The sequence below is a fragment of the Astatotilapia calliptera genome, chromosome 19 (assembly GCF_900246225.1).
Source record: "Astatotilapia calliptera chromosome 19, fAstCal1.2, whole genome shotgun sequence".
Classification (NCBI taxonomy): Eukaryota; Metazoa; Chordata; class Actinopteri; order Cichliformes; family Cichlidae; genus Astatotilapia; species Astatotilapia calliptera.
The window spans coordinates 25,695,561-25,721,091 of NC_039320.1; the positions used below are offsets into that span (position 1 = coordinate 25,695,561).

At 41.6% G+C, this 25,531-nt stretch overlaps 5 protein-coding genes across 8 annotated transcripts; 4 read left to right on the forward strand and 1 right to left on the reverse strand.

Annotated features, from left to right (window-relative positions):
* Positions 1–452: 452 nt before the first annotated feature.
* On the forward strand, positions 453–8,402 carry nek9 (NIMA related kinase 9). The gene is made up of 23 exons (XM_026151576.1): positions 453–1,284; positions 1,625–1,802; positions 1,900–1,955; positions 2,046–2,116; positions 2,208–2,313; positions 2,761–2,892; positions 2,982–3,092; positions 3,213–3,277; positions 3,356–3,406; positions 3,505–3,697; positions 3,779–3,923; positions 4,714–4,914; positions 5,084–5,130; positions 5,237–5,398; positions 5,515–5,623; positions 5,711–5,872; positions 5,995–6,162; positions 6,248–6,307; positions 6,402–6,592; positions 6,686–6,844; positions 6,940–7,044; positions 7,137–7,190; positions 7,290–8,402. Exons 1-23 carry the CDS (start codon positions 1,099–1,101, stop codon positions 7,467–7,469), a joined length of 2,892 nt encoding a protein of 963 aa, XP_026007361.1. The 5' UTR covers positions 453–1,098; the 3' UTR covers positions 7,470–8,402.
* Positions 8,403–8,942: 540 nt separating this feature from the next.
* Positions 8,943–15,487, reverse strand: LOC113011811 (zinc finger C2HC domain-containing protein 1C). Of its 3 annotated transcripts, none has more exons than XM_026151581.1 (3): positions 15,429–15,487; positions 10,486–11,736; positions 8,943–9,272 (listed from the first exon to the last, which is right to left on the reverse strand). In XM_026151581.1, the coding sequence occupies exon 2, from the start codon at positions 11,642–11,644 to the stop codon at positions 10,502–10,504; it is 1,143 nt and encodes a 380-aa protein (XP_026007366.1). In that variant the 5' UTR covers positions 11,645–11,736; positions 15,429–15,487; the 3' UTR covers positions 8,943–9,272; positions 10,486–10,501. The 3 variants fall into 3 exon arrangements, with proteins under 3 accessions (XP_026007366.1, XP_026007367.1, XP_026007365.1); XM_026151582.1 differs by lacking the exon at positions 15,429–15,487 and adding an exon at positions 13,073–13,148; XM_026151580.1 differs by lacking the exon at positions 15,429–15,487 and adding an exon at positions 13,065–13,148.
* Positions 13,246–14,095, forward strand: acyp1 (acylphosphatase 1, erythrocyte (common) type). The gene is made up of 3 exons (XM_026151583.1): positions 13,246–13,330; positions 13,489–13,576; positions 13,701–14,095. The coding sequence occupies exons 2-3, from the start codon at positions 13,496–13,498 to the stop codon at positions 13,914–13,916; spliced, it is 297 nt and encodes a 98-aa protein (XP_026007368.1). The 5' UTR covers positions 13,246–13,330; positions 13,489–13,495; the 3' UTR covers positions 13,917–14,095.
* mlh3 (mutL homolog 3 (E. coli)) lies at positions 15,021–22,857 on the forward strand. 2 transcript variants are annotated; one of them, XM_026151577.1, is made up of 13 exons: positions 15,021–17,906; positions 17,993–18,094; positions 18,199–18,278; positions 18,411–18,515; positions 18,611–18,695; positions 18,785–18,853; positions 18,969–19,077; positions 19,737–19,896; positions 19,986–20,009; positions 20,127–20,205; positions 20,309–20,460; positions 20,564–20,637; positions 22,795–22,857. In XM_026151577.1, the coding sequence occupies exons 1-12, from the start codon at positions 15,413–15,415 to the stop codon at positions 20,633–20,635; spliced, it is 3,531 nt and encodes a 1,176-aa protein (XP_026007362.1). In that variant the 5' UTR covers positions 15,021–15,412; the 3' UTR covers positions 20,636–20,637; positions 22,795–22,857. The 2 variants fall into 2 exon arrangements, with proteins under 2 accessions (XP_026007362.1, XP_026007363.1); XM_026151578.1 differs by lacking the exon at positions 17,993–18,094.
* On the forward strand, positions 20,891–25,520 carry fosaa (v-fos FBJ murine osteosarcoma viral oncogene homolog Aa). Its single transcript, XM_026151579.1, has 4 exons — positions 20,891–22,895; positions 23,554–23,781; positions 24,110–24,217; positions 24,338–25,520. Exons 1-4 carry the CDS (start codon positions 22,758–22,760, stop codon positions 25,004–25,006), a joined length of 1,143 nt encoding a protein of 380 aa, XP_026007364.1. The 5' UTR covers positions 20,891–22,757; the 3' UTR covers positions 25,007–25,520.
* The last annotated feature ends 11 nt before the right edge of the window (positions 25,521–25,531 follow it).

Below are 25,531 nucleotides of genomic sequence, written 5' to 3' on the forward strand. Positions count from 1 at the left end.
TCTTTTCTTGGTTGGAAGGACATTAATGCAGGTTTCTAACACCGGCAATACTCAGTTTAATTGCCCAGTGCAATAACTTGATATATATGTGACTTTAGTATCTTGTCAATTTATTGCTGTTTATGGCCTCCCCATCTGAGCTGTTTTATTACGTTGTTGCTTCTATATTGTCTGTTTCATTGTGTTTTACATGTCTTAACATGTCTTCAGATGTAGCACTCTGAAATTTCGCCGTACAGTATCTGTGCTATGACAACAAAAATTAATCTTTTTAATTTTTCATAAAAAACAAAAACAAAACTAGTATACATGTCTTGCTTGTCCTGATGCATATTTTATGGTACGTGTGTTAGTGTATAGTAGCTACAACTGTAGGCACAGGGGTCAAAATGAATAAATAAAAATAGTAATACATATGCAAGACTCGAGAAGGCCGAGAAGTGTTGATGTTTCAACCAAGAGACAGACCGCGCTTGACAGTTTCCGGGTCTGAGCGCGAGGAAAGGATGGGCGAGTTGTCGGTGTTGTTGTTGTTTGTGTGTGCGAGGTCAGCTCATTTTAAACGCTCGTAACTTCTGTATTTCTTAAGAAGACCTCCCGAAACTATTTTATCAGAGTATCATGTACTCAGCAATTTAGTATTTGACTCTGTCGGCCGGGCTGTAATCTCGTTTTGCTAACTTATTAGCCAAGTCAAGCTAACTGACAAAACACACCAGTAATGTTCCCGGAAATAAGCGTCGTGACCTTCAATATAAAACGCACAGCGACACGACAGAAGTTAGATCGTTTATTTTGAAAATTCACAGAAAATTTGACTGAACGTTCTCATTTTTGTTGTGTCGTGCTTGACACTAGTGCAACTACTGTAGTTGCACGCGTTTAGCTACGTTGTCTATAACAGTCGTTATATTCTATAAGTAGCTTTGAGAAATCTGACTTCACCCGAAATTTGACGGGTTTTTTTTTTCATTAGCCGACAGCTGTAGCATGTTAGACGCGTGTGCGGCTTTCTAGGAGTCTTCCAGAAAGAGTTGTCGTCGGGCCTGTTCAGGTTATTTCCATCACTGCCATTGGCTAACAAGTTTCTAAAGAGAAATGTCACTGGAGGGCTATGAGAGACATCTGGACTCGATAAGCTCGGATTTGAGCAGCGGGTCTGTGGTCAGTGAGCGATCAGCTTTAGCCCATTTTAATGGCGAAGAGGAGAAGTTGCATTACATTCCTATCCGGATCCTGGGGAGGGGGGCGTTTGGTGAAGCGACTCTGTACAGAAGGACAGAGGTAAGCAGGGTATCAGCATAGCCTGATTTTGTTCTCGTGATTTATTGGCATGGTTTTCTTCATACCTAATGCTATGTGAGGAAATGCCTTGCTAATATATTATGACCTGCAAGTGTCTTCTATTAAAATTGAATGCCTCACTGTTCTCCTCTGTGCACATCCTTGGTATTTCTCACTGTGGCTCTGAGAAATTCTTGGGTGAAAACAAGATGAATGACTCTCTCATGCATTGCCTGTTAGTCCCTTTGTAATATGTATCTGCAAGATTAGCTGCTATTGTAATAACATCTTGAGACCTCTCTAATTGAGGCTCTTATTTATTTGGTTTGTTTCCCTATAGGATAACTCTCTGGTGGTATGGAAGGAGGTCGACCTGAACTCACTTTCAGATAAGGAGCGCAGAGATGTCATGAATGAAATAAGCATCCTCTCCATCCTGGAGCACAAAAACATCATAGCCTACTTCAACCATTTCATGGATAAAAACACTCTGCTCATTGAGTTGGAGTATTGCAATGGTAAGCCAGTGCAACTGCTAACCTCTGATGATCTGATTGAGGTTAGTTTGGGTGTTGCTCATCTGTGACCGGGTGATAAATTGTCCTGTCATTGCAGGCGGAAATCTGTATGATAAAATCGTCCAGCAAAAGGGGACACTGTTCAGCGAGAAGGTATGAATGGACTATGACAGGCTGTTTATTTTAAACAAAATTGTTATGTTCTTTGCTGTTCTATGTGAATCTTGAACATGTTTTCTTCAGGTGGTCATATGGTACCTGTACCAGATTACTTCAGCAGTGGCCCACATTCACAAGGCTGGGATCTTACACAGGTAGGATGTTCGTGCTCTGACTGAATGTATCCGGCAGATGATTTTCGCAGATGAAACAATATTTTTTTTTCTCTCTTTTTGTAAATGGCAGAGATATCAAAACTCTCAACATTTTCCTGACAAAGACTGACCTTATTAAGCTGGGCGACTACGGCCTCGCAAAGAAGCTAGGCTCCGAATTTTCCATGGCGGAGAGTGTAAGTTGTGGCTCCCTCCCCGACATCTCTAAACTGGAGGCTACGATTAAGGAAATCTCAACAGTTGTTAATCATCCGTTCACTCTATTTACACTTGGTGTAGCGGGAGTGTGGTTCTTAGATTTGTGCCTGTTTTACATAGATTACTTAAACATAGATTCCAAAGATAAACTTGTTCTGTTGCTTTGTAGCTGAGGCATAGCTGAGTTTAGATTATCTTAGCAAAAATAGCACACATACTGTAAATGGAAGCGAGTAGGTGTATATGTTTAGCATTCATTAGCCACCTTGCTGCTGTTTACTAATGAGACTCTGCACTAAATGCAAGTGTTTACTGAGAGTTTGCTTTGCAGATACATGCCAGGGTGGTATAGTTTATGAATCAAGTTGAGATAACATGTTTCACTAATGATCTTAATGCACCATTTCCTTCCTTTGTATGTCCAGTGTGTGGGAACTCCATATTACATGTCACCTGAATTGTGCCAGGGAGCAAAGTACAACTTCAAATCCGACATTTGGGCCATGGGTTGTGTACTTTTTGAACTCCTAACACTTACAAGGACATTTGATGCTACGGTAGGTTTTCAGGCTTTCTGGTAGCGAGCATAAATTCTGGATTTTTGACTCGAGAATGAGTTTATCATAATGTTTTTCTTTCTTTTCAGAACCCTCTGAATCTCTGTGTGAAAATTGTCCAGGGCAACTGGACTATGGAGTTGAACTCGGATATTTATTCATCTGCAATAGTGAAACTTGTGCATGAGTGTCTCGATCAAGTAAGTGAGAAGAACAATCAGAGTGTTGTTTCGAGTTTAAAAACAAACGTCTGACCCCAGAGATAACACTGTGGTTAAGTAAAGAGCTGATTGATATCACTAACCCTTGTGATCTTTCAGGATCCTGCAAAGAGGCCCACCGCTGAGCAGATTCTCGGCCAGCCATTAATTTCCTCCTGCCGACAGTAAGAACGCTTCGAATCCTCATATTGCCTCATTATAATAAAAATCTGCCACTCATTGACAGCTTCACTGTTTAACAGGGAGCTTGAAGAGCGAGTTTGCCTGCTAAATTCAGCCATGAAGAAACCAAAGTGAGTTCATGATTCCTCAGCTGTGTGTTCACCATCATAGAAGCAGGCTCGACATCTTTCCAACATGATTTAAATGATTTGTTGTGCTTGTGCAATAGGCTGAGCACAGTGAGCGAGAGTCCTGTCGCGGTGGTTACTCAACGCTCGAGGGATGTGTATTACTGGGGTGGAGGGAAGTTCACTCCTCAGAAACTAGACACGTTCAAAGCAGGCAGCAGTGCCCAGTATGTGTGTGCAGGAGAGAACCACTTTGCGGTTGTGTCAGTGGAAAAGGAGCTGTATACCTGGGCTGTAAGTATTAATCCATCGTTCTGTGGAAGACATATTTGATCTGGTTTTTGCTGCACTACAGGGAACTTTTTCCACCCTCAGAATGTACAAGGCGGGGCTAAGATGGTGGGCCAGCTAGGGCACGGAGACCAGGCCTCGTATCGGCAACCAAAGAAGGTGGAGAAGCTGATAGGGAAGGCTATCCGACAGGTGGCATGTGGGGCTGACTTCACTGCCTGTGTCACTGGTAAGTGAAGAGGATTCCTGCTAAGGCCTGATTTATAGTGCTGTGGTAAATGTTTGCAGTAGCTGTAGCATAGCCATATAACACTGCACCCTAACTGAAGCTGTATCCTGATATGCAGTTTACCAAAACTACATGTCACAGTGATGTAGGTACCTTAATGTCACTCACTGGTTTGTGAAGTCTGCAAACAAGCTGTCCTGCAGCTGGCAGTGTTGGGGTCATTACACAAGATAAATAATGTGTTACACGTTACTTGTTACTTTTATTTAAAAGTAATGCAGTACATTATTTAATTATGATTAATTTTGAGGACACAGAAACTCCTTCAGCATGCTGTCTGTGAAGATGCTTGCAAAGAGTCAAAGATGTTTCTGTCCTGCATGCAGTTTCCACTTTACCATCACACTCTTATCCCTTTGTGCAATAAAACGAAGAGTAATGTCCATATCTGGCTGTTTGAGAAACTGCACCTCCATGTTGGCCTGGTTTTTCAGCCTGCCACCCGGGTTGCCACTTGAGTAATGCAGACTGCAGTGTCTGTATATCAATTAGCACAAGGACAGTGCCTGGAGTATGTTGTGAAGTCTTTTGTTTTAATGCATTTCAGTAAAAGTTAGTGTTGTTAAACAGTTAAATGCAGACACATCAGCACATAGAGTATAAATGTAGCGTGTGGTGTTACCCACCACAATGTAGGCTCTGCAAAGGTTCAGCACAGCACTACAAATGAAGCTGAAAAAAGAAAACAGGGTCTGTAAAGCCATCGAAAATTCCTCTGCCTCTTTTGCAGATGAAGACCAGATGTACATGTTCGGGTCGGACTATTATGGCTGCATTGGAATCGAGGGCGAGCTGGGCGTGGAGATTCTGGAGCCAGTTCTTCTGGAGTTTTTTGAGGAGCGACCGGTGCGCCAGGTTTCCTGTGGAGACAACCACGTGGTGGTGCTGACTCAGAATGGCGACATCTACTCGTGGGGCGTAGGAGAGTATGGTACATAGGGTTGCTGTTTTTAGCTGATGTTTGTAAGCATCTACCAGATTTCCTTCTTTGACTTTCATAATTGTAGCCAGTAGGTGGAAAAAGTGTCACTTAAATGTACTGCATTTTAAGATTGCATCTCATCTTTAATCTCTTTTTATTTATTTTTTTCACATGGCAGGACGTCTTGGCCTGGAGTGTGAGGATGATTTTAATTCTCCTATGCAAGTAAGACTTACTTCAGTGTCTTGGCAGAGGCCTCTCAGGAGCTGGTTAAATACAAATGAATTTAATGTTACATCTGCTGTTTGTTTGTTTGTTTGTTTGTTTTCAGGTGGAGATTCCTAAAGGTGCAACTATCTCATCAGTGTCGTGTAGCAGTGATGGGACTTTCTTTTTGACCGAGATGGGCAAAGTCTTGGCATGTGGAAACAATGACTTCAACAAGCTGGGGCTGACTCAAGGATTCTCTGGAATCAAAAACCACCCCGGAGAGGTAGTTAGCTGTATTTAAAGTACTATAATAATAACAGTCTTGCGCACCGCTTTGTGCAGCTGTGCTTATAAATGCCTTTTTCTTTCTTTTTCTTTCTCTCATGTTTGGCAATCCAGAGTTACCAGGGGATCCCGTACATCACCACACTGACCTTGGTAAAGCAGCTGTCTCACTTCAAGATCCGGACCATAGCTCCAGGGAAGACACACACAGCTGCCATTGATGGTACAACAAAAAATAGTTATTATCATTTCTCTTCTAAAAAATAACTGTGTCAAAGAGGTTTCGTTCATATGATTTTTGTCTTTGCAGAACGTGGTCGTCTGATCACCTTTGGCTGCAACAAGTATGGGCAGTTAGGCGTGAAGGACTTTAAGAAACACCAATGTGTCCAGGTCCTTGTTGGCCCGTTTGGAGGGAAGATAGTGACCAAAGTGTCTTGTGGAGATGGATTCACCATTGCAGCCACAGAGGGTAAGAGCATGTGCACTACTGTGGTTCATGTATTGCTAACTATTATGATATTTATATCAAGTATTTGTTTGTTTGTTTTTTTTCCTCCTCAGAACAGTATGACATAATTTTTTTTCTTGCAGACAATCAGATCTTTGCCTGGGGAAACGCAGGAAATGGGAGACTCGGGATGCCTGCTGATAAAGGATTCGGCTCTGAGGTTTGCCCCGCCATGCCGAGGCCAATATTTGGTTCCCTCCACCACGTCCCAGACCTTTCTTGCCATGGTTGGCACACCATCATCATAATGGGTCTGTCTAGAAAATCGCTGCACAGACACCAACAGAAGTTATTTCATAAAACAGCTAATTAATGCCCGTTTTTTCTAATTTGTAGAAAAAGTACTCAACTCAAAAACCATCCGCTCAAACAGCAGTGGACTGTCGACCGATAGGGGTAAATACGTTTGTTGACATTTGTGTTCTGATTAATTTTGTTTTCTTGAAAGTTAATTCGTGTGTGTGTGTGTGTGTGTGCGTGTGTGTGTCAGGGCTGGCCCATGAGGAATCTCCATCCACGTCCATGGATCTGGACATCGAACTTGGTGCCGAGACGGAGTGTCGCGACAGGGGTCTTGGGGGTACAATGGAGGTTAATACAGAGGATTGCTTCCTGGAAACTCCAATGATGTTGATGGCGAATCAGACCGGGGACAGCTCCTGCCCTCTGTGGCTGAGAAAGGTTTGTTACTGTGGAAGCACAAATAAATAAGGAAATCTTGATTTTTATTTATTTATTTTTTTATCTTAATTTTGTGATGTTCTCTTCCAACAGGAGCTCGAAGATGCAGAGGTCATCCCGATACCAGACAACTCGGAGCCTCTCACTCCAGGCCAGCTCTCTTCCTTCTCTAAGAGTGTTACTTTACCGTATGAAGAACTGAAAGAGCTTAAAGCAGCTGCAGCAGCAGTCGGCAGCATGAAGGACCTACCGGTAAAGCAATCAGCTGCTGTTTATATACGATTTCCACTAAGCACTCTTAATAAAGTGGCTATATTCACTTTAAATTCTCTGTGTTGGCTTTACAGACAAAACGAATGAGCTGTGATAAGGTGAACGGACTGGAGGAGACTGATGGCTTGGCAAAAGGAGAGTCTTATGGGTGTTGCAATTCAAGTAGTGAGCTGACACAGGTAACATACTCAAGAATCCGAAGCGTGAGTAAATGCGGCATTCACCGCAGTGCTTCGATGACAGTAAACCCTTTTGTTGTGGTTTTTTGCAGCTGCGAGAGACAGTCGCCCGTCAAGAGATGAGAATCCAAATGCTTGAGAAACAGGTGATTGTTTTTGGTTTATGTTTCAAATCCAGTGACTTCTGAGCTCACTTTGATTGTTGTGTTTAAATAACACCAAGCACACATCTCTGCTGCCTGTAGATCAGTGAGCAGCGGCTGGAGAATGAGAGGCTCTGGGCGGCCATCAATCGTTCTGCGCTGCAGGGAGCAGTATGCGACAGTAATGGAAACCATCCCTCCGCTCGTACGCCCATGGATGGAGGAAGAAGAAGAGGCGGGCTCACAAATCACGGAGGCCGATCTGCTGGGGCCAGCGTGTGAGGCTTAACGCGCAGATGTCCTGGCCATGGGTGAAATGTCAAACCCTCCTAGCACATACTGAGTTGAGCAACGTGAGGTGGACGGGCAGCAGAGACGTCATCCTCATTTCCACTCAGAGGTTACATGACAGATGTTAGCACAGTGCTAAGTTTCACGATTACATTTTATTGCATAGGTGTAATAATGTAAAGATGCATCGCACACGCTCAGTGCAAGCCAGCCTGATCCTCCAGACAGGAAATGTTGGCTGGATTCAACAAGAAGCATCAGACCTTAACGCCTGGGAGAGACAATCTGGTCATAGTGTTACACTGCCACGTGCAGCAGACGGCAAGTCTGCACGTTTGGTGGTGGTTTTGTTCCGTTTTGGTGACGCTTCAGTCCTTTAGTGCCTCAGAAGTTAGTATTTATCAAATACCAGGTAAGGCTAGCTTATGCAAATGTATCCAAAGTGTATGTATATGCAAAGGGTTGTCAGTCTGTATGCTGGCAGCTTCTTCCAAAGTAAAAACATAACATGTACATCATGTTTTGTTCCACTTTTTACATTTTCATTTCTTCTGATATTCCTAAAAGGTGAAAGCGCTAAACAGAACTCAGCCTCTAAACCTCTTTTGGTATTTATCGCACATTTTAGCGATTGCAAACTTATTCGAATTAATTCATGCAAACATATACATACAGCTTAAATTGCATGTTTTATTGTTGTATTAAGAGCACTTGTGTGAAGCAAAAAAACTACTGATTCTTTTTTTCTTTTTCTTTTTTTTAAATACGAGTTAGTTTTCCTGTTTTCTTTGTGACACTGAACACTTGAACAGTTTGCGTAAAAACAATTGTGGTCTTTCAAACATTTATTCTGTAGTTGAACATGAAGCTATAACATTTTTCTTTCTTTGTAACTGTTTTGTCTCTGATGCTTTTTGAAATTTCCTCATTTTTTGTTTGCAATTTTGTCATTTGTGAAAACAAAAAAGTTTATATTTCATTTTTCTTTTTTTGTAGCTCTGTTGAATCCATTTATTCTCATGTTATGAGGTGTGTGTGTGTGTGTGTGTGTGTGTGTGTGTGTGTGTGTGTGTGTGTGTGTGTGTGTGTGTGTGTGTGTGTGTGTGTGTGTGTGTGTGTGTGTGCGCTCACATGCTTCAAATATCAACTGTGTAACTCCAGAGTATTTTTTTTTAATGTTGGGGGAAAAACATCATACATTACAGAGTGCCTTAAGCTATTAAATCTTGAATTTGTGCATATATGACTGCTGTGCCTTAAATTGTTTTGTTTTTTGTTGTTGTTGTGTGTTCAGTTTTTAAAAATACAGTTTACTTTTGTTTTTCTTTAAATAGTTTACTAAATACTGCTGGGATGCAACGGTTGTAAAAAAAACAAACAAAAGAAAACTGCATCTCGCCCAGTCACTCTGTCTATGCTTTGTGTACAAGCCATAAATAAAACTGTTATCTTTCATTCTGAGTGTACAGTCAGCAGTTACCACACTTTATTGTGTTACTATTTATTGATGTCAACATTTCTGCTTTAAGAACATGAATTATATTAGACAATAATGAGGGAAATATTGAAATGGCAGCAGATGAATAAATTCTCCAAAGTGGCCGATCTAATAAGTGACACCATCATCATAACAAGGTGACTTTTGATGTGCTGACGCTCACAGATCTCAGGCTCGCTGTCAGGGGAGGATTTCTTGATCCGTTTTGGCTGCGATGTGCCAGCTTGGAGACGAGCCTGAGGCAGACTGCTTAGGTTTCCCTGGCAGTTTTGTGATCTGTTCTTTTTATTTAAAACCTGGACAAAAACAAATACAGTTCAAAATAAAATCCAGTACTCATAACAAGTCATGAGTATATCGAGGGGGAGAGCTTAGGTTTAGTAGTTTGGAGACAAAGTTAGAGAAGAAAGACTGAGATGGTTTGGACATGTGCAGAAAGAAAATTGGATATACTGAAAAAAGGATGTTGAATAGAAGGGAAAAGAAGAACACCACAGAGGATGTTCATGTATAGAGTGAAGGAGGACATGCAGAGGGTTGGTGTGATAGCGGATGCTATAGATGCTAGAGATAGGGTGAAATGGAGACAGATAATCTGCTGTGGTGACCCCTAAAGGGAGCAGCTGAAAAAAGAAAACGACTTAAACTTCGTTATACCTTAGTTATACCTGACTACTACCATGTTGAACCCCCCTTTTTTGCCAACAGAACTGCCTTAAGTCTTCATTGCATGGATTTAACAAGGTGCTAGGAGCATATTTGGTCCATGTTAACATGATAGCATCACACAGAACATGGTGCATTATCCTGCTGCAAATAGCCATCAGAAAATGCGGGTACACTGTAGTCATAAAGGGATGGACACAGTTAGCAACAATATTCAGACAGGCTGTGGCATTTTAATGATAGTTGGTACAAAGAGGCCCAAAGTGTGCCAAGATTTTTTTTCCTTTTGTTGATGCAAAATCCTGACCCTACCAAGTGAATGTAACAATATAAATTGACAGATTTTGCATGTTTTCTTTTTTTTAGATAAATTATTGTCAAATTTCGGTGACTGTGCAATTTGTAGCCTCAGTTTCCTGTTCTTAGCAGACACGAGTGGCACAGGATGTGGTTTTCTTTAGCCCATCTGCCTCAAGGCTTATCGTTTTCAGAGGCTCTTCTGCATACCTTGGTGGTAACAAGCAGATTTTTGAGTCACTGTTACCTTCCTGTCAGCTTGAGGCAGTCTGGCTTGTTCCTTGAGCTTTAGCATCAACAACTGCCGCTCAGGTTTTATCACTATTCTCTGTAAACCTTAAAGATTGCATATCCCAGCAGACCAGCAGTTTCTAAAATACTCAGACCACCCACGTTCCCAAATCTGATGCTCAGTTTGAACATCTACAGGTTTTCCTGCCCATGAGCTGCTGCCATCATGACTGGCTGATCATATATTTGCATTAATGAGCAGCTGAGCAGTGTAGCTGACAAAGTGTTCGGTGAGTGATCATGTTAGTGTCTTACCTCTGGACTGTTGTTTCTAGTGTGTTTTCAGGAACTGCTCTATCTGGGATCCTTTGGTCCTGTTAGCGTACGAGTTGAAGACTTGCCGGCATGAAAAATTCACCTTCTCACATATTCGGACGTGCTTCTCTAATCTTTCACTCGCAAACTTTCTGTTGCAGACTTTGCAAGGAAAAAGCTGGAGGCTGACTTCTGTGCTCTCCATGAGCACGAGCTCTCCCTGTTGTGGTCCACTCCATTGTGAAGGTCTAGATGGAAGAGTCGAATCCCAGAGCTGATTTCCTCCTGCCCCTCTGTGGTTTCCTGTATAAGGAGTTTTCTGCAGATTCACCTGAGGCACATCACTGTACTTTATTTTTTCTATTTCTCCACCAGTACCACAATCTGTCCCATCTCCTCGTTTTCCTCTGGTATGCTCTTTCACATTGTGCCATCTTGATTTGTTCAGTTCTCCACTCACTTCTTGTTTGCTGGATATGACCTTATAAGTGCCTTTATTTCCTTTCCTGTTAGGCTGAATAGTTTCTGAATCGTCCTGCTGTTCTTCCTTTGTAGTCCTCATTCTGTCCTCAGTCCTCTGATCTTGTTTGAGCCTAACTTGCTTAAAATCATCATACCTTCTGTCCTCCATCACTTTATCTGTGCCTCGTGCTAGCTCTCTAAACTGGAGCTCAGACATTCTGGTATTAGTTTGAGCTTCTCGCACCTGAGCTCGTCCTCTGTTGTGTCCCTCCTCCCTACTCGTTTTCTCATTACCTCCAGCATAGTCAGCGCTGGCCCTCTGGAGCTTTTGTCTTATTTTTAATTCAACTTTCAAGAGCTTCTCCTGCAGCATGAGCTGTTTTGCATGGATTGCTTTGGTCATCTGCAGCTCTTCACTGGGCAGTCTGTCTGACAGTGAGGCTACGGTGGTCTCTGTGATGTCATGTGAATGATGCTCCTGGGGTAACAAAGGGGCTACTGGTTGAGTAGAAACTGTGATGTTTTCAAAATCATCCAAATCGAGTGAAACCTGAGGCCTGCTAGGTCTTCTATGGCTCACAGGCTTGTTTGGAAATGGATGATTTACTGCATCTGCTTTCCTATTAGGCACGCCACATCTTTCCCCTGCAAAGTTGTGGTGCCCCTGAGGAGTGTCTCTTCTTCTATGTGTGTTCATGACTTCATCTGTTGTTACAGATCATAAGCTGTTGTTCCACAGATTCAAAGATACCTGAATCCACTATATGGGGTCCTTTTATTGTATAATTTCTGTGCAAAAAGCAAGCAGAAAAGGGAAAGGGTAAGGCTTGTACAATATCACTGCCCCAATTCCAAAAAAGTTGATGTATAAAAGCTTATTTAAAAACAGGATGTAGTAATTATCTGAAAATCTCATAAACCCACATTTTAGTCACAACAGATCATAGAAAGCATATGACATGTTTGAACTGAGATAATGTTATCAAATAGCAGTTTTACTGTTTCATAAAAAAATATTTTCGCATTTCTGAAAAAGTTGGGATGAGGCAACAAAAAGTCGGAAAAGTAAGTAAAAAAGAAATTCTTGAAAAACATTTTTTAGTTCATTAGATTTATCTGCAAAAGCTCAGTAACACCACTGGGTATAAAAAGATTTTAGAGAGGCAGGCTTTCTCAGAAGTAGCGGTGGGCAGAGGTTCACCAATCTGGAAAGAAACTGTGTCTGCATTTGAAACCTTTCAATATCATATCATATACAGTACATATTATCATCAAAAGATGCAGAGAATTTGGGGGAAATCTGGGGAAAAAATAGAGAGACCATTACGCTTGTTATCAATTCCAAATTTTAAAAGCTTTCAGCTCTGAGGGCATGGGGGTACATTTATGCCTATGCAATTGGCAGCTTGCACATTTGAAAAGGCTCCATGCTCAACCCTGAAAGGTACATACAGGCTTTATAGCAATGTATGCTTCTCCATGTGGTTCTTTTGGAAGGAAGGCCTTGCATATTTCCAAAAGATGATGCTAAACCACATACTGCATCTAGTACAGCAGTACTGCATCCACGAGCTGCCAAATTGGTCTGCCTGCAGCTTGGACCTTTCACCAAATGAAATCTTAAACGAGTGAAGAATGGGATGACGGCCAGCCTCTCCCAAAATTTCAGCAGCTCTAAAGAAATGTTTCTGCCATCACCTTTATTAAATGTTTCTTTTAGTCTAGGACTAGGTTTAATCCATGCTTGTAAAACAGGCTATAAATGCAGGGGGAAAAAAACTCAAGTACAAAGGTAATTAACGCACTGCTTTAAAAATATCTGTGTTACAGTTCAGTTTATCAACAGATATTTAGGCTTAATTTGGCGCATGGTGAGATGGTCAAATGCTTCAGAAAGAGACAAGCATGTTTATTTATTTATTTTTATTAAAGTGTTTTTAACGGCACAAGATAGGTTTTGTTAACTTTTTAACAACAAAGACCATAAATGTGCGCTCGACTAATAATTCAAAAAATACCGATATGTTCATGTCTTTGTCTGCAATAACATTTATTAGATAAAAAAATAGAATCCAGTTTCAGAAAACTCTCATAAATATAATCTGCTATCTACTTACCAGCATACCGATGTATATTTTCCTTAAAAATCCTGTCCTTCCAGCGTTTACATTTGTTGCCTAGATACAAAGCTTCTCGGTTGTTTTCTGATTGGTCCGGTAAACAAACACCACTTCCTGTAATCCTCTGTTCCAGCCCAGTAGGTGGCGATAATGCAATTAGGAACTCAAAGAAGAAGAGGAAGAAGAAGTGGCGTCTCGTATGTTTTGAATTTGCTGTAATTCGGAACTGGGTCGGTGTTTCACGGCTTCTGGATAAAATTCAGGTAAATTAAATGATAGCGAGTTTTTGCGCAGTAAAGTAGCAGTAATACTAAGCTAGGTGCGCTATGTATTATTTATGTTGGCATAGCTTCAGTCACCTGTGATTACAAATCACCTTTAAGCATTAAAAGACTGCCTTTTTTTTCTTTTTTTTTTTAAGATCCGTTATGGCCGATGAAGACCTAATTTCAGTGGATTATGAGATTTTTGGCAGAGTGCAAGGTGTATTTTTTCGGAAATACACGCAGGTGAGTTTGACATTGTCCCTGTATTCCTATGATTACCATTTTCTTACTATTATGACATCTCTTTTGCCCTCCACGATCTCAATAATAATAATAATAATCCCTTTTGCTTTTTTTTTTCTTTCAGGCAGAAGGGAAGAAACTTGGCCTTGTTGGCTGGGTCCAAAACACACCAGCAGGAACAGTGCAAGGGCAGCTACAAGGCCCACGCAAAAAGGTGAAGGAAATGCAAGAATGGCTGAGATCCACTGGGAGCCCCAAGTCACAAATAACCAAGGCAGAGTTCAAGAATGAGAAAGAAGTTGACAGCCTAGAACATTCATCTTTCAACGTAGTAAAATAACTGTGCCTTTAATATTAACTTATGCAGATGTTTTATTTATTTAGTCTTTTTTGTTTTTACTGGTTGGAATTTAACATTTAAACTGAATGGGAGGAAGAGGTGTACTGCATTCGTTTGATCTCCTAAATGTTCACGGAATATGTAACAACATTAATAAATGGGAACTTCCTTCATTGGGACTCACATTGTCTGATTTTATTGCAATAACAGCAGTGAAGGAATATTCAACTCAGTCAGCTTTAACATGCCTGGTTGTGAAGGACCTATACTCTGCATTTAAAGTGGTTAGCGGAGGTGGCTACATTGTTCAAATTTTTTTTATTGTTTAGAAGCCTTTAACAAAATTATATTTGTTCTCATGGTCATGCAAACAGGCACATGTGTGTGCTTGCCTGTTTTCAAAAGAAAGCTGTAATAATAACACCTTTTCAGGGTTCATCAAAAGCTCTTAAAGACTATTTACGCATAAGGTAACATAAACTATTTTGCTAAATTATCAAGATACTGATACAAGCTCAGTTATTCCAAGGACAAACACCCTGATATTGTTGGGTCTTCTGGTTTAAGATAACAGGTAAACGCCACACATGCCAATAAAGTGGGTAGGTCAGCAAATAATTTGACTTCATGTTGGTATGAAAAACACAGGTGTATCTGATGTGTCTGTGCAGACTTACTGGCACACTTGTACACAAACGGGGCATTTAAAGTTATTAATAAAATGTGTTTTTCCACTGTAACTTGATGTATCGAGACATGTTAGGATGATGTTGCAGGCCTGGCCACTCTTGAGTTTGCTTGAGTTTTATCCATATCGAGGTATACAGTGGGCAAGCTAACTGAGGGAGATGTGACTGAAATTGTTTTGTTGACTTCTTAACTGCAGAAAGGAAAACTGACTGGGTGTATAAGCACATTGAACAGCACACTCCGTACAGGAGGTGGCGGTATGCAGTAAAAGCAGGCTAACTTACGAAAGAAGATGTCTGGTAAACATGGCACATTCAAGTCAACGCGGTGATCGAAATTTTCCAGTAAAGCTCCGAATTCCCAGCTACAAAGACGCAAGTGTAAGCAATCGAAAGGGGTGACTATGACAAACTGTAGACATTAATATTAGCATTGTATATAGCTGAAGTCATTAAGTCATACGCATAGAAGTTTCCGAGTCGACGCGAACGCAGCAGTAAATTCAACCACACCAGAAGGTGGCAGTATTATAATATTAGCCAGTTTTAAGCGGTTTTGGCCTGTGTTTTTGTTTCACGTTGACTGTACACAACAGCTGAGGTATTTGAGGGCATGGTTTTATTATGCTAAATATTTTATCATATTTAATGAAATATGAAAGAGGTTTTACTTCAAAATGTCAAAAAGTCCCCTTTGGAATTAGCTAGCATTAACTACTTAGCAACGGTTAACTAACTTCTTACTTTGCGGTCGCCGGTACAGGTGATAGACCACAGATACAAAGAGAACTGAATTTAATTCCCATTATGATTAAGTGTTTACCCAAAGAGGTTCAGGGGAAGCTTCGCTCCGGTGTCGCTATCCCCTCGCTTCAGCAGTGTGTGGAGGAGCTGATTTTAAACAGCATCGATGCCGGGGCGACCTGTGTGGGAGTCCGAATGGACATGGAGGCATTTAAAATTCAGGTGATCGATAACGGTGCTGGGATGAGCGCCGAGGACATGGCCTGTGTTGGGAATAGATACCACACAAGTAAATGCACTTCTGTGGCGGACCTGGACAACCTCAGGTGGTATGGTTTCAGAGGGGAAGCCTTGGCGAGTTTAGTTTCTTTAGCCACACTTGTTGAAATCTCCTCCCGGACCAGATCATCTGTAAAAACACACGTTAAAATATTCAAGGAGGGGAAGGGCTTGGAGGTCTTTGAAGCAGAGGCTGCTCGACCCTCAGCGGGCACAATTGTCATCATTTGTAACTTCTTCCACAACATGCCTGTCCGAAGGAAGAGGGTTGATGCCGTCCTGGAGGGTGAGAGGATCAGGCACAGAGTGGAAGCTATTTCCCTGATGCACCCCTCTGTTTCCTTCACCCTGAAGAATGACTGCACAGGAGCCATGATGGTGCAGCTCCCCAAAGCAAGAAACACTTATCACAGGTTTGTTCAGATACATAATCTCGGGCGAGCAGAGAAGCTGGGAGAAATCAGCCACACATACAAACAGTTTGAAGTGATGGGTTACATTGGCAGAGAGGGCCACTACAACAACAGCTTACAGTTCCTGTATGTGAATGAAAGACTGCTGTTGAAAACACGTATTCACAAGCTGCTGAATGTTCTCCTGCGCCGACTGACCAGTTCGAACCAGAAGAATGACAGTCCGGATGGGCAGTCTGTCATCAGAAGTCCAAAGCACAAGCGAAGCCAAGATCTGTATGGAGTGTATATCATCAATATTAAATGCTCTTACTCGGAGTATGACATTTCCCTCGAGCCTGCCAAAACTCTAATAGAGTTCAAAGACTGGGATGGCATTTTGCTCTGTGTTGAAGAAGCAGTGAAAGCTTTCCTGAGGAGGGATAACTTGGTGGCTGTCATTACTCAAGACGACTTGGACTATGCATCTCCAAGAGTGTTTGGAACTGGCAAAACAGAACCAGAAGAGAACGGTGACAAAGGTGGCCAAACAGCTACCACTATTTCTACAATGGACTGTAGCGTTGGCACGAGACTGGCATCTGAATCTGTTCATCGTAATCACACAGGTGACAGTGTTTCTAAAGATGGTGTTTGCCTGGAGGCTAGATCGGATAAAAGTGAACAACCAGGCCAGCAAAAGATAAGTACAAATGAGTTGCAAAATGTACACAGTGAAAAATGTTTAAACAATGCATGTAGCGATGAGCTGATGTCTGATCTGGCTACAGTGGAACCTTTATCTTATAAAATTAATAAAGAAGTGGAGCCCGCATATAGTGAAGCTGTGGAAGGTTCTAATATTTTGCATATTTCAAGAGAGCTACTTTTAAAAGAAGGAGATGACAGCTTCATTCAACAAGCCCAGCCTGCTTTAAGCTACACTGAGAGAATAGTACCTGACTGTCAGGATACAAGCTGCCATGCACAGACTTTAGTAAGTAAGAGAAAGATCAGATTGTCTGATCAATATATTCAAGAGCGTCTGCAGAGTTGGGACCTTTTGCAAAACAATAGGCCAGTATTTCAGGAGGAAAGTTTAACAGTAAAATCTGAAGAAAAAGCTTCTGTTGCGAAACGCAAAATCTCACTAGACACAAGCAGATCTTCTCAGAAACAATACAGAGACTCTTCCTCTGTTGTCCCCTCAAAGATTTCCAAGATAATTTCATGCCATAAATTGTCTGGATCTCTTGACAAGTTTCGACGAACGTGTGTTAAATCTGGTGAACTCGAATCACAGTTACCCAAGGCTCATTTGAAGAACGACACTCCTCAGACAGACCGCGTTGTTTTGAATACATCAATTTTCCAGGAAGTTCAACAAGAAGATGAGATGCAGGACAAAGATGAGGCAAAGAACAGCCTCCAAAGCCCGCCAACTCTCTCTATTTTCACTAAGATAAAACCAGAATCAGCACAGAACCAAGGTAAAAAATCTTTGGCAGCTAAACTCCGTCATTTGAAACAACATGGGACAGATGATTCAGAGGTATCATTGAATTTTTCCAGAAGCATCTCAAAGGATACTATCTGTGTCAGTACTGGAACTGACGGTAACCAAGATAGCAATGAGATTCCCTGTGACCCTGAGTTCAATATGAGGCCAGCCTCAGGTTGCATTTTAAACCCTGAACTTGCTATGAATGAAGAGGCTATCACATCGAGCGACTGGCTCCAGCAGTACGACGCATCTGTCGGAAAGACGGTTTATGTGAACAGAGTGACCGGGCTCAGCAAATATGAGGACCCAGCTATGGAGGAAACTCAAGTGCGCTGCACGTCTGATGTCACCAATATAGCAGTTAGTGTCATTTCTGAAATGGGTAAGTTAGCACACAAAATTGCACATATGCACATTAATACAGATAATTTGTTTACTGTTTTAATGCATGCCGTCATGTCCATGTAGGGATGGAATACAGGTGTTACCCATTTCAGGTGGATCTAGTGTTGCCATTCCTGCCTAAATCCAGACCAGAAAGGGTGATTAGATCAGGGCCTGATTGTAGAGGTACCTCACAGATTTATAAGCGTGTAGGCTGTAAGGTCATGACCTCAGATAATGTACAAAATGCAGTTGATAATTTGCAGCCTTTTATTATCTCGTCTTTACAGGTGATGTTGGTGAAAGCTCAAACTCGCTTTTTTCATTGTACTCAAAATGGAATAATCCCGTGTTTGTCCGCCCTCCAATGGTAATGAAAACACATTTTTACTTTGTATTAACTCGATTTAGCAATGACTCGAACTGATTGGCTCATAGCAAAACACAAAGTCAGATTTCACTTCGGTGGTTTTGTTTTTGATACTACATCATCCCTCCACAGGTCGGTGTGGATATTTCCAGTGGACAAGCTGACGGACTGGCCGTAAAGATCCACAACGTCCTTTTTCCATACCGCTTCTCTAAGTCCATGATTCACTCCATGAAGGCAAATTAATCTCTCAGCTGTTACCACTTTTTATTAGCAGTTTTACAAATTTCAGTAAAACGCTGTCATAAAGCTGTGATGCAATTCTCCTATAGGTTATTCATCAGGTGGATAAAAAGTTTCTTGCGTGCCTTATTAGTACTAAGGATGACGAGCTGGTGGAACACACTGAAACTAAAGGTGAAGTTAGAAACATTAAATCTTTGTCATTTATTGTTTTCTTGAGACATGTTTATTTATTTATTTGTACATTTTCAATTACAAAACAGGAAACCTGTTGGTGCTGGTAGATCAACATGCTGCACATGAAAGAGTGCGACTTGAAAATTTAATTGCAGGTAAAAAAAAGAAGAAGAAGTGAACAGTAGTTTAGTTTTGTTATTGAAACACTGATAATGCTGTTAATAGGTGCTTATTGTAATTCTGCAGTCATAGCTGTTTGTGCTGTCACAGATTCATATGCAGATGACCCAGATGTCCCAGGAGAGAGATGCCTGTGTACTTCAACCATTTTGCCACCTCTTGGGATCAGTCTAACAGAAGAGGAGATAAGGCTGCTTAGGTATGGAAATCTATTGGGTGTATTGGGCAACAAGCAAAGAGGGAAAGCCTGCAAAGACAGAATACATATAGTAAATATCTTCCAACACCCCTCATTTCTTCATATTTTGTTAGGAAAATGGGAAATGGGTGCAGTTGTTTATTGAAAATGTTCATGGAAATGGAGTATATGAGGCAAAAACAGAGTTTGTAAAGTTGTGATAATATTTGGTGACCACTTTTATCCTTAAGAATGGCCTGAAGTCTTTTAAGCAAGCTTTTCTTTCTTTAAGTAGTCTTCAGGAAGGATTTTCCAGACTTATTGAAGGACGTTCTTTGGATGTTGGCTGCCTTTTGTTCTGTTCTCTGTCAAGATGGTCCCACACTGCTTCAGTAATGTTGTAGTCCTCTAGGGAGGCCGGTCCATGAATGATAGTGTTCCAGCATATATTTTTTTTCTATCCAGGCATGTTTTTACTGTATTGGCAGTGTGTTTGGAGTCATTGTCATTCTGAAAAACAAAGTGCCTAGAGATACAATTTAATAAATGGTCAAGTATACTACTTTATTGTATTTTTTGCACCACATGCTTAAGCTTTGTAGACTAGCAGTAGTACATAGAGTTTGTGTTCAGATGTTATTTAGTTAGTACTCATAGACTGTTCTTGTATTTTCCTACAGGTCCTGTCAGCCACATCTAAGGAGTTTGGGCCTGGAAGTTCATTTTTCACGGGCAGCAGATCTAAAAGTGTTTGTCGGGAAAGTGCCATTGTGTTTTATGGAAAAAGAGAGTAATGAGCTGAGGCGAGGAAGACCATCTGTTATAAAGCCAATTGCTGAGGTAAAACTGTTTACTGTTTCACTGTTTTTGCTAAGTGAGGCTTTTACAAAGCTGTTCTCTGATATGTACCGCTTAATTTTATCTGACAGGAGTATCTTCAAGAGCAGATTGAGGTAAGCTAGTTTTTTTTCTGTTTTCCTATGTACTAAAGTTCTGTGATGCACAATGGTATGTACTATTTGCTTTGGAGTAATATATTTGGTTTGGTTTGGTCTTTTTTCATTCCCCAGCTACTCCGCTCAACAGGTAGAGTGAGAGGAACTTTGCCTCTCACTGTTCTGAAAGTGCTCGCCTCACTGGCATGCCACGGTAAAGACAATCAGCTTCTCTCAGGCCTTGAATATATTTTTTCTGTGATTCTGAGCCTGAAATCTTTATGCTTGTTATTTTTATACATGCTTGCATTGAACAGGTGCCATCAAATTCAACGACACCCTAAGTAGAGATGAATGCCACAGCTTGGTGGCATCCTTGTCTGCCTGCCAGCTGCCCTTCCAGTGTGCTCATGGCCGTCCATCTATTGTTCCCCTCGTAGACGTCCTTCATTTGGACAAAGACCACACGGTACCAGAACACATTGCACATTTGAACTCTGGACTAAAAGTCAGATTCAAGGAAATGTCCAGTGCAATATTGTGATGATGACTAAGTATTGTTGTCCTTGCAGGAAGTCCAGAAACCCAATCTCCGAAAGTTGAGAAGAATGTATAAAGCATGGAAGCTATATGGGAATGCTTAAGGGTGTGTATTTTGTTTTTAAATGTGTTGTTTTGTTTCTAAGAAGAAGAAAAAAAGATTCATAACTTATTAAATGGTTCAGATATTCCTGTTTCTTTGCCCAAATTCTATGGCTCAAGCTTTTTTCTTGTAATCTAAAGCAACAGAAAGTCATAGTAAGATATATACAGCACTGTGAAAGCCTGTTTGCCCTCTTACACACTACTTAGTTTTTTGCATATTTATCACACTTAATGTTTCAGATCATCAAACTAATTTTAATATTAGACAAAGATAATCCAACTAAATATAAAATGCTTTTTTCAATTAATTACTTTATATGTTGAGGGGGGGGGGAAGCTATCCAAACCTCTCTGGCCACATATAAAAAGGACTGTAAGTATAACGTATGTAACATGATTTGAGTAACAGTAAGTTTTGTTAGCTGTAGTAGTTTGGATTTTATCGTGTGGCGCTCATAATGTTATAAATGTCAGTGCTATGAAAATCCTTCACATCTTTGCTTCCACATGCGCATCATGTACAGTTTAACAACTTTATTCTGGGAGTTTTCAGTTCCCACAAACATTTTTTGCCTATTATGTTACTTCACAAAAAAATTGCTGATAGCTCATTGAGATATGATTTATTTAAAATAATAGATATTACTATAAGAAATTCTTATAATTAATTCTTTTTGGCAGACTCAACAAGGTGCTGGAAACATTCAAGATTGTTGACCATAGTGATATGATAGCATTACACAGGTCATTTGAGTATGGGGACACGAGTGTCATGTTCAAGAAACCAGTTTGATATGATTTAAGCTTTGTGACATGGTGCGTTAACGTGCTTGAATCAGCCACCAGGAGATGGTGCACTGTGGTCATAAAGGGATGATCATAATCAGTAACCGTACTCTGGTAGGCTGTGCCATTTAAATAATTCCCAGTTGGAGCAAAGGGGTACAAAGTGAATTAATAATAATTGGAGAGCTATGTTTAATTGTCTTAAAATGTATAGCAGCTTTTGGGTGTCTTTGCAGGCCTCCGCGCCTTGCAGCAGCACATTCTTGCAGACATGTTCTAGAGTTGGGCGGCAGAGAGACTTGAAGCGAGAGCGCTGTCGGGTACAGTAGGCGCACAGCATCGACGCAGCGCTGCTCCTTTGTTGTGATTGGAGTATTGAGCAGCTGTGTTGCAGACCCCTTCTTCCCCCACAGTTCCGGGTCATGCCACGTGACTTGCCCGCCCCCACATGTCCCTCCCAAGTAAACAATTCAGCATCGTTTCATTATGTCTGTGAACAATCCCTGATTCTTATCATCGGTGGGAAAAAAAGCCTGAGCTCGACAACAGATGCCTGTCACACAGCTAAAACCTCCCAGCATAGTCCGCATTTTATCAATGTGAAATGGCGAATGGAGATGAGATGGGTTTTTGGATTCGGATAAATTATGGAGCTAAATATAAATGCGAGCTGCAGTGTGTATTTTAAAATGGTCGAGCAAAACATGTCCACTTGACCTTGGAATCAAATGAGGTTTTATTGAAGAGGAGCAGTTTCCACCACGGCTCTATTTAACCTTTGACTAAATTGATACAGCACGGCGTTAAGTTTTTATCGCCCAGGAAATGGTTACATAGGCATATTTATAAATAGACTCGCGTTTTTCATCCCATATTGCATTAATAAGAGGCCGATAGCCATTTTTGTGAATGGGAGAGAGAGAGGGAGGGGAGGGGGGGTCTGGTCATCTTGCGGTGCCTAACTGGCGTAAATAAAAACAAACCAAAAGGGATAAAGTGTCAGATATCGCTCATGGAGTGCATATAATGGTGGATAAATGTCAACAGGATGGCCTTTTACTCCAAAATATGCCTATGTGGCTGTCAGTCTGACCCCCCTCCGCGGATGGTACAGTCTTGGTTCATTCATAAAATTCTAGCAGAGCATAAAAGGAGGGGCTTGCATTCTAGTCGTCCAGTTACCAGGTAGACTATACCTGGAGAAAAGACCCGAGCTGCTCTTCCCCAGCGGAAGGCCACAGTCATATTTGTCATTAATCAGGACTCGTGTGTGTGCGTGTGTGTGATTTTGCTTTTCTTTCTTTTTTTTTTCTTTTCTTTTTTTTTCTCCTCGTGATGTATCAAAACAACCTGACGCCTGACATGGATTCAGTCTCCCCCACCTGCCGGGCAGAGTCTCCTGTCGGGACACTCTGCCAGAAGACGCCAGAGGAGGCGAGCTCTCCAGCGTCCTCCACAGAGAGCAATGCAAAGGTATGAATGGCTTTGTTGATCATTTATTTAACACGCTACCCAGGAGGCACCCCGTTTAAAACAGATTAAAGATCACCATTCTCTCTCTCTCTCTCTCTCTCTCTCTTCTTTTTTTAAAGTGAGCCACAGACTGGATGCTCAAATGCTTTCATCTCTGTGGTGGGGGGGAGGGGGAACTGATTGATAAGATTTAAATTAACTGGATGCGGTTAATTTTAAAGCATCATATTTATATATACATATGTGCCTATAAGACGTGAGACATCGGAAATCTGTGCATGTGGAAATGTGACAAAATAGCCCTGTAGGTCGGTTGTTATGATTCCGACGTCCTGGGACCAAAATGCAAGCGTGTCGATGCAGCGGTTCATTGAGAAAAATAAATCCATTCAGGAGACTCCACAGCATCTCTGCGTCAGTGTTGACGTCAGAAACAATGATAAAGTCAAATATTGATCTGGGAGAAGGCTATTTCTGGTCGGGTATATTTCAAGAAGAGACACCACATGCAGGGTGTCCTCTGTTTTAGACTATAAACAAATGATTAAGAGGCTTTTATTGATTTTCAGCATCACAATCAGAGCCACGTGAAACCTCTGGTATAAATGAATAAATGTAACTGTAGTCCTCATTGTCAGTACTATCTCTGCTTTTTCAGGAGGTCTGCCAAGACATGAGCACTGAAGACACTCCATTTGTTCCAACGGTTACAGCAATTTCCTCTACCCCAGATTTCCAGTGGATGGTCCAGCCTACGATTATTACATCTGTCTCCCCGTCTCTGGGTAGCAAGCAAGCCAATGAACCGCGAAGCTCTCACCAGGCAACACCCAAAGCGGGCGGGAGTAAGGGAAAAAATGCTGCCAGAAAGGGGAAAACAGAGCAGGTAGGTTAGCTCCGATGAAGTCTACCTGCTATTGGACAGAACAGTCAATAGTGTCAATTTGCATATGCCAATCTGAATTCCTTGTGTGCAGCCGAGCTATTGTGCATGCTCCTCTGGTGCCGTGTGCGGGCTGTGTGCCTTCCTTAGGCAGTCAATTTATATTCAGGTCACAGCAAGTCTGCAACAATAGTCTATTTTTAGACGCATTGCAGTGAAACATGCTTTTGCCACTCTTCAGAGGGCGAACTGGGAGCGGGTGTTGTGGATTAGGGGAAGAAATGGCTGGATTCTTCGTGGTAATGACTGAATTATTTCCCTTACATCCCAGCTGTCTCCTGAGGAAGAGGAGAAGAAGAGGATAAGAAGGGAGAGGAATAAAATGGCTGCAGCAAAGTGTCGCAACAGAAGGAGGGAGCTCACAGATACACTGCAAGCTGTAAGTAAACAGTGATTAATTTGCTCAGCTGTCATTTACACCTGCTGCGGTGTGTTTTGCTTTTTGTTTGTTTGTTTGATTTTCCACATGGATGATTTTTTGGTGTCGATCTGTTTAAAGGAGACAGACAAGCTGGAGGAGGAAAAGGCTGCCCTGGAGACCGAAATAGCCAACCTAATCAAAGAGAAAGAACGGCTCGAATTTATTCTTGCTACACATAAGCCGGTGTGCCAGGTGTCAGAAGAGCTTGAATCCATTTTCCAAGAGACCACAGGGTCTCCAGGCCTACCGCCCAGTCCAGACGAGGACAGGCTTCCAGAGGATGGCACGCAAGAAGCTCCATCACTCCAAGACATGGACGACCCCAGCGATCCGTCCACAGCCATCTCTGGGAACTCGAATATTTTGCTGTGTGCAAGTGCTGAAATCAACATCTGTGATCTCGAGCCCTCCCTGGACCTTAAGGAGGGGCTACTGGACAATATTTTACCCACGCTGGAGGAGAAGACTCCCATGGAGACAGCTCGATCCGTGCCAGACATAGATCTGAGTAGCTCTCTCGGGGTCTCGGACTGGGAGACTCTGTATAAGTCGGTTTCCAGCGACCTGGAGCCTCTCAGCACTCCCGTGGTCACCTCCACCCCTACCTGCAGCAGCTACCTGTCTGTGTTCACATTTGCGTGCCCTGAGCTGGACTCTCTCACAGAGGGACTAGACAGCCACAAAGGTGGAGGAAGCAAGGGCGATTCTGTCGACATCCTCAACTCTCCGACTCTCCTAGCCTTATAAAATGCAAAGAGGCGCTGATCTGTTTGATCTCTTTCTGGTCTCTCTGTTTGCAGGTTCCCGACGTTGAAATGATATGAACAACGTATGCTGTAATGCTTCAAGGAACACATTCATGAAAAGTCTTGTACATGACTAAGCAAACATATAAACTCTCTTCAGATACATAGTCAACAGAGTGATGTAGCTAAAAGCATGGCTTTTAATTTAACCGAAAGGACTGAAGTAAGTTTTGATTTTAAACGCATGCTGAAAAATTCCAAATAATTTTCAAAGCTCATATCTGATCTGTTACTAGATCTAAGCTGTAACGTGGAATTTAATGTAACAGTATGGTTTTGTGTTTTTTGGTGTCAGTAGTGTACTGATTGATGTAAATGTCTTTACATATCCATCTAAGTACCTGCGTACCTCATCAAGTGTGGTTTGACCTCATTGTTAAAATGTTGAAAGTTTTCCATGAAAACATTCAGTGCTATATACTATTATATATATAGATATATATATCTTATCAAGATGTAACTTATG

Coding starts and splice junctions, on each gene's coding strand:
- LOC113011811 (XM_026151581.1), bottom strand. CDS start 11,644: ATGAACACACATAGAAGAAGAGACACTCCTCAGGGGCACCACAACTTT.
- acyp1 (XM_026151583.1), top strand. CDS start 13,496: ATGGCCGATGAAGACCTAATTTCAGTGGATTATGAGATTTTTGGCAGA. Junction 13,577..13,700: donor TTTTTCGGAAATACACGCAG/GTGAGTTTGACA, acceptor TTTTTCTTTCAG/GCAGAAGGGAAGAAACTTGG.
- nek9 (XM_026151576.1), top strand. CDS start 1,099: ATGTCACTGGAGGGCTATGAGAGACATCTGGACTCGATAAGCTCGGAT. Junction 1,956..2,045: donor GGACACTGTTCAGCGAGAAG/GTATGAATGGAC, acceptor TGTTTTCTTCAG/GTGGTCATATGGTACCTGTA. Junction 3,698..3,778: donor AGGAGCTGTATACCTGGGCT/GTAAGTATTAAT, acceptor TTCCACCCTCAG/AATGTACAAGGCGGGGCTAA.
- fosaa (XM_026151579.1), top strand. CDS start 22,758: ATGTATCAAAACAACCTGACGCCTGACATGGATTCAGTCTCCCCCACC. Junction 22,896..23,553: donor CCACAGAGAGCAATGCAAAG/GTATGAATGGCT, acceptor CTGCTTTTTCAG/GAGGTCTGCCAAGACATGAG. Junction 24,218..24,337: donor TCACAGATACACTGCAAGCT/GTAAGTAAACAG, acceptor ATCTGTTTAAAG/GAGACAGACAAGCTGGAGGA.
- mlh3 (XM_026151577.1), top strand. CDS start 15,413: ATGATTAAGTGTTTACCCAAAGAGGTTCAGGGGAAGCTTCGCTCCGGT. Junction 18,696..18,784: donor GGAACACACTGAAACTAAAG/GTGAAGTTAGAA, acceptor ATTACAAAACAG/GAAACCTGTTGGTGCTGGTA. Junction 20,206..20,308: donor CGCCTCACTGGCATGCCACG/GTAAAGACAATC, acceptor TGCATTGAACAG/GTGCCATCAAATTCAACGAC.